Genomic DNA, 13,464 nt, shown 5'->3' with positions numbered 1-13,464 from the left:
TCCCGAACTGGATTTGTCACCTGACTCGGCTCAAACATGGCTGCGCTGGAAACTCTACTGCTTTGGGCGCTGGGAGCAGGTGAGTGTAAAGCGCCCCAGAGAAGGCGGGGCCCTCTCCACGACCCCTAGAGAGAGCGTCCCTGCGCCCCAATCCCTTCCGCCCTCCAGTTCTGACACGTTCCTTTCCTGATTTTCAGTCCTCTGCCTTAAAAGAGGGCTCAAACTAGGAAGCTTCCTGCCGAATTTCTCATCCTTAAAGAGAAGATCACCTGGGGATTTGGAGCCGGATTGGGCATAAAGTTTTGGAGGAAAGACGGAAATCGAGTTTGGGGTCTGCGCCGCGGGCTAATGTGACGATTAATGTGAATTCAATATTGGATGCGCGTAGAGAGATGAGATCCACCCCTAGGGAAAAGGTGGAACTTTTCAAAAGGAGATAGTAATATGTCAAATCGTATTTACAAAGATAATTAGAAACGTAGGCCCCGCCTTTCTCAGTGCCGCTGGTAGTCACTCGTTCCTGTCTATTGTTTCTAGGCGGTATCCCACGAATGAGAAAATTGACGATGTGTTTTGCATAATTCATCTCTTTCTGTCTCCCTGCACTCTGTGCTGGGAAAATGCATCATCCATTTGGAAAAGAGGAAACTGCTTCTCAGAAGCAGCTTTTTGGATTTTTTTGTGAGTGTCTTCGGAGAGGAGAATGGGAGCTGGCACAGGCGTGTGTACCTCAGCTGCACGAGGCACAAGGGGATATCCCAAAGAAGGTGGAAGATATACTTCGGGCGCTGGTCATATGTCCAAATCAGCTGAGGTAAGGGACCTTTCTTCCTGCCAGTCACAGGGTAGGAGACACAAGCTTCAGTATTTGAGCTCTGGCCACTGTTGCTCACTCTCCTACTACCCTTTGAAGAATTAACAGAGGGGGCGTGTATTTCACATGTTCTGAAGTTTTACCTCTATAATGCATGTGTATTTATTATTTGATCAGTTGGACTTTGAATTATCACCTGAAACTGCATTTAAACCAGGCCAGCAAACTGTGCCTGAAACCACCATTTCTTGTTTATTATCATCAAAGAAGAGGGCACAGCTGCGTTAAAAAGCATTTTCTTTGCCTCCAAAAGAGCAAACCCTGCTCCCTTCTTGCTTGTGAAATTGGAGATATTGTTGTAGCTTTAACAAATCCCTGAAAGTGAATTCACTGAAAACTTTTTATTAGAAATAGTTATAGGGAGTTCCTGTTGTGGCTCAACAGGTTACGAACCTGATTGGTATCCACGAGGGTTCAGGTTCGATCCCTGGCCTCGCTCAGTGGGTTAGGGATCCAGCGGTGCCGTGAGCTGTAAGTGGTGTAAGCTGACAGCTGCAGCTTGGATTTGACCCCTAGCCTGAGAACTTGCATATGCCGTGGGTGCCGCCCTAAAAAGCAAAAAAGCAAAAAGGAAAAAAATAGTAAAGACTAGCAGGAGTTCCCTGTCGGCCCAACAGGTTAAGGATTTGGCATTGTCACTGAAGCAGCTCAGGTCACTGCTGTGGCACAGGTTCAGTCCCTGGCCCAGGAATTTTGTATGCTGTGGGTGTGCCAAGTAAATAAAAATAGTGAAGACTAAGAGTTACCCTTGTGGTTCAGCGGTTTAAGAACCTAACATAGTGTCCATGAGGATATGGGCTTGATCTCTGGCCTTGCTCAGTGCCTCAAAGATCTGATGTTGCCACAAGCCGTTGTGTAGGTGGCAGATGCAACTGGGATCCATTGCTGCTGTGGCTGTGGCAAAGCTATGGCTACAGCTCTGATTCAACCCCTAGCCCAGCAACTTCCATATTTTGGATGTGTGGTCATAAATAGAAAAAACAAATTAGTAAAGACTAAATAAGAACGTGGAAGTAGAATTGAGACCTTTTTTATCCTTTTTTTTTTTTTTAAATGAAAGCTGCTAGCTCTGTTCTGGTTCTAGAAGAGAGCCAGCGGGTTTTATTTTATTGAACTGTCATATACATTCAAAACTTTCTCATGAGGGCAGTATCTTGCCAGCAGGTTTAAAACAGATTGAGGAATGAAATCTAAATCTTGGCTCACAGAAGAGAAAAGGTCAGTAGAAATTCTTTGTTTAAAAATTGTTTTCTTTTTATACTTTTCAGATGTGGACAGGACATCAACCCTCAAAGATTAGCCTGGATCTGGCTTCTTGTACTGGAAAAATGGTTGGCCCTGGAGAAGGTAAGTAGATTTATATTTCAGATTTTCTCCTAAGGCCAAGACTGAAAAAAACTCCTTGGAAGGAGTTATGAAATTTCCCTTCTGTCTGTTACTTCCTTTATTTTGAGGTTTGTCGTATACCTCTCTCAGTATCAACAGGGAGAATGGCTTAAATTTTTATTGTTGCTCCTTATCTAAATTCATTTATTAAGTCACTAACCTACATTGGTATGTGCTACCATTTGAGGTTATACCATTGTGTTAAATACCACGGTGAGACTTGTGCCTGAAAAGACCTTGGCAGAACTCAGTGAAAGTGACAAGATCATGAATAAAGTCTAATGCTCGTAATATTCAAGTAATGGAGAATGGGCTGAGCTGAAACTTGGTCGTTCATCCAAAAATCTTATTTTAACTAGTCCAGGGCAGTAAAATATTAGAAGATTTTAAAATTTCAATAATTTAACAACTCATGTGAATTGAACTAAAAGTTACCAAATTTGAAAAAAAGTGAGCAAATTAATTGCGAAAGAAAACTTAAGAAAGGGCTTTCCTTCCCCCCCCTTTTTTTTTGAGGAAAATTGCCATTCAGAGCCCTTGTAAAAGTATGTTAATTATCAGAAATTGATAACCATTAAAAAAACTTCTCTGAGGTAATTTTGTATTCAACCTGAGACCGTAAGATTTTTTTTTTTTGTCTTTTTTGTTGTTGCTATTTCTTGGGCCGCTCCCGCGGCATATGGAGGTTCCCAGGCTAGGGGTCAAATCAGAGCTGTAGCCACCGGCCTATGCCAGAGCCACAGCAACGCGGGATCCGAGCCGCGTCTGCAACCTACACCACAGCTCACGGCAACGCCGGATCGTTAACCCACTGAGCAAGGGCAGGGACCGAACCCGCAACCTCATGGTTCCTAGTCGGATTCGTTAACCACTGCGCCACGATGGGAACTCCCCCGAGACCGTAAGATTTAAGTGAGGAACCTCTGACTCAGAAGAGAAATGACTGATCCACAGTCACACCAGAAAGTTAGTTGGCAGAACTGGAGCTAGAAGTACCGTGTTCTGCCTTAGAGTCCTCAGTTCTTCACTTTTTCTACCTCAACATTATTTTTGGCCTATAGAGACTTAAAAGTAAGAACCGTAAGTTCTCTTTTTATGTAAATGTCTGTAATTTAGCCTAATTTTCTTCTTCACTTCTCTCAGTCATCAGAATGAATTTAATCTTTAGTTCTGCTTTTGCCAGATGCTTACCCTTCTTCAGGTAGCTGTCGCAAAGTAACGAGTTAACTCATCTAAATGCGTCTCTTATCCAGGCTTTTGGTGATGGTCTAATAAAGAGAAATGACAAAGAGTTCAGCAGGAGAGGGAAGAGAGAGAAGCAAAATTGAAAAAGAATCAACCCCTGACAGCAGACATTGACAGAACGTTGTAAATCAACTAAACTAAACTTTAATTTTTTTTAAAAGAGAGAAAAATAATCAACCCCAGGGTAATTAAGAATTGCCAAAAGTTTCAGATCTAAAAAGAGAAATTTTCAGCTAAAATATCCAATAATATCTTTCAAGAGAAAAGAAAAAAAAGTCTTACTGTTACTGACTAAGGATCTTTTCAATACAGACATGGAATTTGTCAAACCCTCTGCTGAACTTTCACCGAAGCAGAGGGTATTTGCTTACTTTATGGCTGATTGGTGCTTGTTACATTTCTAGACAGTTACTCAACCGGATCAGGAGGTGGATTTCACTTCACTGGCTCCTTTTCACAGGCTGAGAGTTGTTTTTCCCAGTATTGAAGATCATTTGTTCCTTAAAGTTCCCATGCCTCAGTTATTTCAACAGTTGGGAGAATGTTTTGAACTTTATACAAGGACTTCAGAGAATTTTGAAATTTTTTGCAAGGACCAAGACTTCAGGTGCATTCTTGCAGTAGTTCTGTGAAGCCAGTCCTTATCCTGGAGTGGCCTTCATCTTCTGGGGACTTGCTGGCTGCTCCTTCTCCAGTCCCCCACCTGCTGCCAAAGGCTCCATCTTAATTATTCGTGGAAACAGTGATTCGGTTTTCCCTTTCTTTCATCCATTTTTGCCTTCTGCCTTTTTGACTTGTAGTGATTTATCTCTACAGATGTAAACAAAGATTTAGCTGTGGAGATATTCACTGCCATGCTGCTTCTAATAGAGGAAAAGTGGAAACAACTCCCATGTCCATAATATAGGACAGATGAATTTTTTTTTTTTTGTCTTTTTGCCTTTTCTAGGGCCTCTCCCACAGCATATGGAGGTTCCCAGGCTAGGGGTCTCATCAGAGCTGTAGCCGCTGGCCTACACCAGAGCCAAAGCAACGCGGGATCTGAGCCACATCTGCGACTTACACAGCAATGCTGGATCCTTACTGAGCAAGGTCAGGGATCGAACCCCCAACCTCATGGTTCCTAGTCAGATTCGTTAACCACTGAGCCATGACAGAACTCCTGATGAATCTTTTTGTGAAATACCATGCCACTGTTAAAGTTATGTGGCATATGAAATTTCACTGATGTGGAAGGATATTTACGTTCTACTATGTAGAAAAAAATTGTTTAGAAAACAGTATGTTTGGTACACATGCATAGATGTGCAGAAAATGGTCTAGGTACCCTTAGAACATGGTAGTAATAATTCTCCTTCACTGGAAAGATTTTGGTTGGGGAGGGGGTATGTTTGCATTTACATGTTTGTCTGCTCTGATTTTTCTACACTGAACATGCCTTGCTTTTAGAGTAACAAGATCTGTGCTTAGAAACATTGAGCAAGTTCTTTCCCATTTTAGGAATGTTAGTTGTTTAGGACCTTGCATATGCATAAAGTAATTTCACCACTAAAAGAGATATAGGCTTGGTGTTCCCTCATGGCTGTGGCTCAGAAGGTTAAGGATCTGGCATTGTCACACTGTGGCTCTGGTTACAGCTGTGGTGTGGGTTTAATCCCTGGCCTGGGAACTTCAGTATGCCATGGGCATGGCCAAAAAAAAAAAAAAGAGAGAGAGATGCAGACTAGTCACTCTTTAGGATTTTAATGAAAGTCCTAAAATCTTAACCAGTTCTTTTAGGAAGAGCCTGCTCTCTGGCCTTATCTATTCCTTCCTCTTAGTCCACAGTAGAAGCATTAACTTTCAGCTTGCCAAAGTGAGTTTCCTCCACCACAAGCATTCAGATGGCATAGGTACATTAGGGAAGGCGTGGTAAGAAGGATTTTGGACCAAGAACGTACTAGATCATGTTAGTAACTGATGTGATGATTAAATAAGTGTGATCTTATGTTCTAAACTTCACTTACATATACACAATCCCGCAGGTGCTTCTTGCCCTGACTTAGGAGACTTTTCAATAAAACCCATTTTCTGGAAGCTTTTAACAACTGCATGATTTATAGGTGTCTCAGATTTAAAGCAGTATTAGTCAGGATTAGTCCCAGATGTTCATCTTACTTGTATCTGGAGAAAGGGGATTATTATTTTAATTTTAAGGGCCAGATAAAGGGAAGTTATTGCGAAACAGCTGCAGAACGAATCTTCCTTTACGCATTAGTCATCTCTGATGGCATGTCTCATTTCCATCATGTTTTCCTTTTCATGCTTGAAATGATTGGAAAAATACATTCTTTACCAAAGGAAAAGGTATTATTTTATTATTTATTTTTAATTTTTAATTTATTTTATTTTTATATTTATTATTTTATTTTTATATATATTTTTTTTTACTTATTTATATTTGGCTGTGGCATGCGGTGGCTTGATGTGGGATCTCTCGATGTGGGCTACAAAGGTGAAAGCACTGAATCCTAACTACTATTCCAACAGGGAACTCCCTAAAGATTATTTTTAAAAACATCCTGATGCCATAACTTGGTTTGATTTATCGATTAAATGAGATTTAAAAAAACACATGAAGGAGTTCCCTGGTGGCTCCTTGGGCTAGGACCCAGCATTGCCACTGTTGTGACTCGGGTCACTGCTGTGGCATGGATTAGATCCCTGGCCTGGAAACTTCTGCATACTGTGGATGTGGCCAAAAAAAAGCAAAATGAAAACACAAGAAAATATGGCACATAGTACCTGGCACATAATAAGTGTTTCATAAACATCATGACTCTTCCCTTTTACTTTATTTTCAACTGACAGTGAATACCAAAAACAGTGGGGTTGGGCCAGAAAAGGATCATGTGAGACATTCCATCCCGGCTTTTCCATAACTGGGTGTTTTAGACATTGCAAGGGAGATTTTTTTGAAAAGGACATCAAGTTAGAGGGAAAAAACCACCTGAAATGAGCAAGATTTGGAGTTTGAGACCAACCAGTATGGGATTTAAGTGTTAGTATTTAAAAGGGGTATGTGGAGTTCCCATCGTGGCGCAGTGGTTAACGAATCCGACTAGGAACCATGAGGTTGCGGGTTCGATCCCTGCCCTTGCTCAGTGGGTTAAGGATCCGGCGTTGCCGTGAGCTGTGGTGTAGGTTGCAGACGCGGCTCGGATCCCGCGTTGCTGTGGCTCTGGCATAGGACGGTGGCTACAGCTCTGATTTGACCCCTAGCCTGGGAACCTCCATATGCCGCGAGAGCGGCCCAAGAAATAGCAAAAAGACAAAAAAAATAAATTTAAAAAATAAATAAATAAATAAAAGGGGTATGTGTTCATTTAGCTGTTTTTGTTTATAAAGAAAAGTGTCTGGGAGTTCCTGCTGTGGCACAGTGGGTTAATGATCTGGCTTGTCTCTGTAGTGTTGCTGGTTCGATCCCCGGCCCAGTGCCATGGGTTAAGGATTGGGCGTTGCTGCAGCTGTGGCTTGGATTCGATCCCTGGCCCAAGAACTTCCATATGCCATGGGTGCAGCTGAAAAAGGAAAAAGGAAGGAAGGAAGGAAGGGAGGGAGGGAGGGAGGGAGGGAAGGAAGGAAGGAAGGAGAAAAGTATCTGAAAACATACCACAGGATGTAATGGTCAAAAGAACTTTATCTTAGAGAAAAGAACAGAAATAAGATGAAATAGAAGTATTGACTTATAATTGTTAGCCAAAGCATACGCCTAATCTCTGTTCTTCCTTATGATTCTTCTAGAAGTCACTCCCAACTGTTTTCCGGAGGAAGCTTGAGTTTCTTTTATTGTCAGAGGACCTCCCAGGTGGTATCCCAGAGGACATCCTCAAGGTGAGAGAGGGCCCCGGATCTGTGTGTCCAGGGTTACAGCCACTCAACAAGCTCCGCTTTCATGGATCCAGCAGAGACAGGTCCCCAAGATGTTGGCTATACTCTGTTCTCAGACTAGGAAGAGACCCCTTGAGGGGAATTTAGAGTCAGGGAAAACATACCTGATTGTAGAATTCCTAGTACTAATTATAGCTCAGGATTAAACTTTTTTTTTTTTTTTCATTTCATGTAAAAGGAATACATAAGTGGGATTTAAAGTAGGTGTTTGAATTTTCCACCAGTATGTGGTAGGGAGTATAAAGGGAAAAAAAAAAAACCTGATATGAATTTGTCAAATACCGTTTCTGTATCAGGTCCATTTAATATGTTATAATTAATCCTCACAACCACCTTCTGGGAACAGATTCAAAATCTTAACTATATCTATACTTTAGCACCTGAGCCTCAATACTTTTTTTTTTTTGTCTTTTGTCTTTTTTGTTGTTGTTGTTGTTGCTATTTCTTGGGCCGCTCCCGTGGCATATGGAGATTCCCAGGCTAGGGGTCGAATAGGAGCTATAGCCACCGGCCTACACCAGAGCCACAGCAACTCGGGATCCGAGCCGCGTCTGCAACCTACACCACAGCTCACGGCAACGCCGGATCGTTAACCCACTGAGCAAGGGCAGGGACCGAACCCACAACCTCATGGTTCCTAGTCGGATTCGTTAACCACTGCGCCACAACGGGAACTCCTTTTTTTTTTTTTTTTTGTCTCTTTGTCTTTTTGCCTTTTCTAGGGCTGCTCCCGCAGCATATGGAGGTTCCCAGGCTAGGGGTCCAATCGGAGCTGTAGCTGCCGGCCAGAGCCACAGCAACGCAGGATCTGAGCCACATTTGCAGCCTACACCACAGCTCACGACAATGCCGGATCCTTAACCCACTAAGCATGGCTGGGGATCGAACACACAACCTCATGGTTCTTAGTCAGATTCATTAACCGCTGAGCCTCGACGGGAACTCCTGAGCCTCAGTACTTATTTTCTCCATGAACTGACCACCAGCAAATTGAAGACATATTTACAGTAGGATTTAAGGTAGGGAATTTCACTTGTATTAGGTTAAGGGCTCATGGTCCTGTAACCATCTCGGAGGGAGTTAATGAAGAAGTGTCTCAGAGCCCCAAACATGGCAATGGTGCTAAAATGTTGAAAATAACCTACCAGACAAATTATAGGCAACAGAGGTCTTGTGTTTAAGAACTTATAGTCTAGTTGGAAAAGAAGGAGATACCTACATGACACAATCATGTACTAAACCATATAGTGCTGATTTTAAGAACATTGAAAACCAATAAAGAGGGAAAGTTGTGTGGGTTGGAGATACTGGGGAAGGGTTTATGGAAGGATAAAGAATTGACTGTACCTGAGGCAGAGAGGGATCAATTAGGAGTATGTATTGATTTATACAACCCAGCATATGTAAAATAAATAACCAACAAGGACCCACTATATAGCACAGGAAACTATACTCAATATTTTATAATAAGCTATAAGGGAAAAGAAGATGAAAAAAATAGATACATATGTATGTATAACTGAATCACTTTGTACACCTGAAACTAACACAGCATTGTAACTGAACTATGTATTTTAATCAAACAAAATAAAAAGAATGAGCTCTACCTGAAAACATGGTCAGAGTTTGGATCAAGGGGTAAAAACTGGAATATAATGTTTTTTAAAAAGTTCAATGTAGGAGTTCCTGTTGTGGCTCAGTGGTAATGAACCTGACTAGTATGCATGAGGATGTAGGTTCAGTCCTTGGCCTTGCTCAGTGTTGCCCTAAGCTTTGGTGTAAATCACAGACCCGACTTAGATCATCTTGAACCTGGCTAGTGTCCATGAGACTGCAGGTTCGATCCCTGGCACAGTGGGTTAAGGATATGGCCTTGCCATGAGCTGTGGTGTAAGGTGCATTGCTGTGGCTGTGGTGTAGGCCGGCAGCTGCAGCTCCAATTCGACTCCTAGCCCCTGGGAACTTCCATATGCCGCAGGTGCGGCCCTCCAAAGACAAAAAAACAAATTGAAGGTAAATGCTTTGAGATGAGTGTAGTGTCTTATTACCCATTTATTACCTGGTCTGTGAGTTTGCAGTCCCTGATTTGGATTGACAGTTCACATTTTAGAGGCAATGGGGCTGGGGCTTAAGGACGGAAGCCTTGGGCAAATCTGTCTTTGCCTCAACCTCCTAATTTGAGGATATCCTCAAAATGATGATAATAGTAGTGTCCTCTTCCTAAAGCTGTTGTCAGGATTAATGTGATTATTTTTTCCGTGGAAAGGACCTGACACATAGTAACCACCGCAGTGTTCGCTGCCACCACTGCTATGTGTACACACACACATAGATGTAAGAAAGAGAGGGACGTCTCAAAGCATGTAAGTGATAACATTCTGGTCCTTCTCACCACCCATCCCTCTCTTTGTCCTCTGTTTAGGACCTGTATGCAGTCTTAGCCCAAGACACATTCGACCCTGTGCTTGACGGAAATCAGAGGCAGGAGAGCTGGCCACCTTGGCTCAGCTCAGAAGCTGTCTCTGTGCTCTGGGATCTCCTGAGGCAGGCCCCCCAGCCCGCACAGGCCCTGCTGGAGCTCCTGCTTGGGGAGGATGACGGCACAGGCCTCCGTGGCTGGCCTCTGCAAAAGGCGCTGGTGGACCTCATTCGAAAGGCACTGCGAGCTCTGCGGGGCCCTGATGCTGGGCCCACGGGGGTAGAGGATGCCATCTATGGAGCCCTGCGGACTCTGCGATGCCCTGCAGAGCCGCTGGGGGTTGAGCTGCGCCTCCTGTGTGAGGAGCTGCTGGAGGCTTGTGGGGCAGAAGGCAGCCCCCTGCGGGAGGAGCGGCTGCTCAGCTGCCTGCTGCACAAGGCCGGGCGGGGTCTGGCCTCCCTCTACGGTCACACCTACGCTGAGAAGGCCACAGAAAAGCCACCGCAGGCCACCCCCTCGGGAAAAGGTGTGTTCCCTGCCTTGCCTCTCCTTGTGTGTTGGTGATTGCACCCTGCCCGGCCCCTCTGACTTCCTAGAGCCTCCTGCCTTCCGTGTTGCTCAGGAAGTCTAATGGGAGAAGCTAGGCAAAATGAGCAAAATGTCCTTTTGCAAAAGCACGGATTTCTTAGTCTAAGATGGAGTGATGGAAAAAGAGAGGAAGTAATAGTGGGAGTTCCCGTTGTGGCTCAGTGGGTTATGAACCCGACTAGTGTCCTTGAGAATGCAGGTTCAGTCCCTGGCCTTGCTCAGTGGTTTAGGGATCTGGCGTTGCCATGAGCTGTGGTGTAAGTTGCAGATGTGGCTCAGATCCCAAGTTGCTGTGGTTGTGTTGTTGGCCAGCAGCTGTGGCTCCAATTTGACCCCTAGCCCCTGGGAACGTTTGTATACCACAGGTGTGGCCCTAAAAAGCAAAAAAAAAGAACAAGGGAGGGAGAGTAATACAGGGAAGAACTTTTTAGAGAGAAGTAAAGAAGCTCTAAGATAGAAGTGTCAAAATCCTGGTTAACTTCTCAAAAGCACGAACTCTCACATCACCTGGTTTTCCAGATGGGCTCAAGCTTAGGGAAAAAAAGAGTTGCAGTTCCCCAGTTACCCTCTCCACTTTGATTTTCAGTCTCACCGGATCATTTAGATCCTGAGCGGGCAATGCTAGCACTGTTCTCCCATCCTGACCCAGCCCAGGCCTGGAAATTGGCCTATTTCTATTGCCTGAGCAATAGCAAGCACTTCCTCGAGCAGATCCTGGTAAGTCAAACTCAATGATTCTCCATCACACAAGCACCCTGGGGTTCCCTCCAAGCTTCTCCCTGCCTCATTTCTCTCCCACTCATTTATGCAACACAAAGCGGTTCAATTAGTAGGGAACCATTTGTTTTCTGTCCATCCCACAGTTCCAGAAGGCTCCGAGAACCAGTACCATTCAGACTTAGAACTGCTGGTGTTTTATATCAGTCCCTTGGCAGGCTCTGAAACGTTGGATCGATGTAAGCTTTCTTGGGTGTCAGGAAGAAAAGACAGTGGCAGAATTATGTTACCTAGCTGACAAGGAAACCCAGTTACTCTTAACCATCGCCGTCTAGTTTAATTCAACAGCTCTTTTTAACCTCATTCTGTGTGCTGGGCACTAGGATATGGGGTTACAACAGAAGTCAGTCCCTGCCTTCAAGGAGCTTATAGTCTAGGATTTTCGAGAACATTTTTTTACTCAACTGGCCGCTCTGTCATGATGGAAACCTTCCTTCTGCACTGAAAAGCTTCTTATCCTGATGAGCAGCAAGTCCCCAGCCCTGCCTCCAGCACCTCCTCTGGCTTACAGGTGACAGCCCTCACACTGTTGAAGGAGGAAGACTTCCCGAGTCTTGGCTGCCTGCTCGATAGGGAATTCAGGCCTCTCAGTCGACTGCTCGTGCTCCTGGGCTGGACGCACTGCCAGAGCCTCGCATCCGCCAAGAAGCTGCTCCAGACACTGCACAGGACCCAGGTAAGTCTCACTCTGCAGCCCAAGCTGCTCTGGAAGTGAGTGCAGTGGGGCTTTGGGCTGAGGCAGAAGGCAGGGTTTTGAAATTGCTCAGGGTCTCTGACCCTAGGTGCCTGAATGAGCATCTCTCTCTTGTCCCGTATCGACACAGGACCAAGGCTGTGATAAGCTCCTCAGGGATGCCTGTGATGGGCTGTGGGCTCACCTGGAGGTCCTGGAGTGGTGTGTACAGCAGAGCAGGTACGGCCCTGTGCAGCCAGGCCCCATCCCACCAGTGGGCACACCTGACCCCGTGCTGTCCAGTGTGGTCATCTCAAGACATCTTCCCCGTAAGGTTTTGCCTTGGCAGTGTTAACCAGCAACTAATAATTGTTCCAACTATTAAACCAGGAAAGAAACCTAAGTAATGGTTATTTTTACCATGGCCATAAGATCATAACTAGAGGAGTTCCCGTCGTGGCACAGTGGTTAACGAATCCGACCAGGAACCATGAGGTTGCCAGTTCGTTCCCTGGCCTTGCTCAGTGGGTTAAGGATCTGGCGTTGACTTGAGCTGTGGTGTAGGTCGCAGATGCAGCTCGGATCCTGTGTTGCTGTGCCTCTGGCGAAGGCCGGAGGCTACAGCTCTGATGAGACCCCTAGACTGGGAATCTCCACATGCTGCAGGAGCAGCCCTAGAAAAGGCAAAAAGACAAAAAAAAAAAAAGATCATAACTAGAGAATAATTTAAGGAATGACAGTGATAAACAGAACAAGAACTCAGGGTTGCTGAGCATTTCCTCTACACCAGGCATTGCTCTCAGCTCTTTACATGATGATTTCACGCAAGCATGACAGTCATCCTATGAGGGAGAGACCAGTATTGTCCTCGTTTTAAAGCTGGGGAAACTGAAGCCCAAAGGTGTTCAGTAACCTGCCCAGAGTCACACAGCGAGTGAGTATGGTCCACAGTCCTAGCCACGTGTTATCCCAGATCAGCTTGTTCAAACAAGTGCCTTTTGAAACGTGTGCAAGGCCCTGTGTCTCCCCGGTAACTTAGCCCTGGGTCTTCCCTTGACCTAGATTCCTTTTTTTTTTGGTCTTCATCCACCTTACCACTTCCTGAAATTGAGGGGGGAGAGGGAGAATTGGCGAGGGGCCCTGAATCAAAGGAAAGCCAGAGACGCTCGTGTCAGCTCTCAGCTGGGAACAGTGCAGAAATGTGGGCCCTTTCTAAACCCTACTGAGCACAAAGACCCTGTCCCAGTCCTTTCTAGACAAGTAAAGCCGACTCGATGGAGGGTCTTCTCTGAGGGCAAATAAATGCTATCCTCTGCCATAGTCCAACTAAAATTAAGGGTTTGGGGAAGTGAAACCTGTGGTTTTAAAGGCCAGAGAGAAAGATGAAGGGGGAGTAAAGAGAGTTCCCTGGTAGCCCAGCAGTTACAGATTCCGTGTTGTCACTGCCCTGACTTTAGTTCGATCCCTGGCCCAGGAACTTCTGCATGCCACAGGCACAGCCAAAAAAAAAGAAAAAAGAGGGAATGGAGACGGGTCTTTCTCAATGCACTTGTATAACCTGCCTCCCCTTCC

The 13,464-nt window shown here is 44.8% G+C and overlaps 1 protein-coding gene across 1 annotated transcript in view; it reads left to right on the top strand.

Annotated features, from left to right (window-relative positions):
* The first annotated feature begins 7 nt into the window (after positions 1 to 7).
* Positions 8 to 13,464, top strand: part of ZFYVE26 (zinc finger FYVE-type containing 26) — a 72,426-nt gene continuing 58,969 nt past the window's right edge. The window contains exons 1-8 of the mRNA XM_047794969.1: positions 8 to 79; positions 538 to 814; positions 2,143 to 2,221; positions 7,289 to 7,378; positions 9,858 to 10,380; positions 11,029 to 11,159; positions 11,731 to 11,895; positions 12,044 to 12,132. Coding sequence (XP_047650925.1) covers positions 621 to 814; positions 2,143 to 2,221; positions 7,289 to 7,378; positions 9,858 to 10,380; positions 11,029 to 11,159; positions 11,731 to 11,895; positions 12,044 to 12,132 — 1,271 coding nt within the window. The 5' untranslated portion in view covers positions 8 to 79; positions 538 to 620. The remainder of the gene's footprint in view (positions 80 to 537; positions 815 to 2,142; positions 2,222 to 7,288; positions 7,379 to 9,857; positions 10,381 to 11,028; positions 11,160 to 11,730; positions 11,896 to 12,043; positions 12,133 to 13,464) is intronic.

The sequence above is a fragment of the Phacochoerus africanus genome, chromosome 9 (assembly GCF_016906955.1).
Source record: "Phacochoerus africanus isolate WHEZ1 chromosome 9, ROS_Pafr_v1, whole genome shotgun sequence".
Classification (NCBI taxonomy): Eukaryota; Metazoa; Chordata; class Mammalia; order Artiodactyla; family Suidae; genus Phacochoerus; species Phacochoerus africanus.
This window is presented reverse-complemented; position numbering and strand designations above follow the sequence as displayed.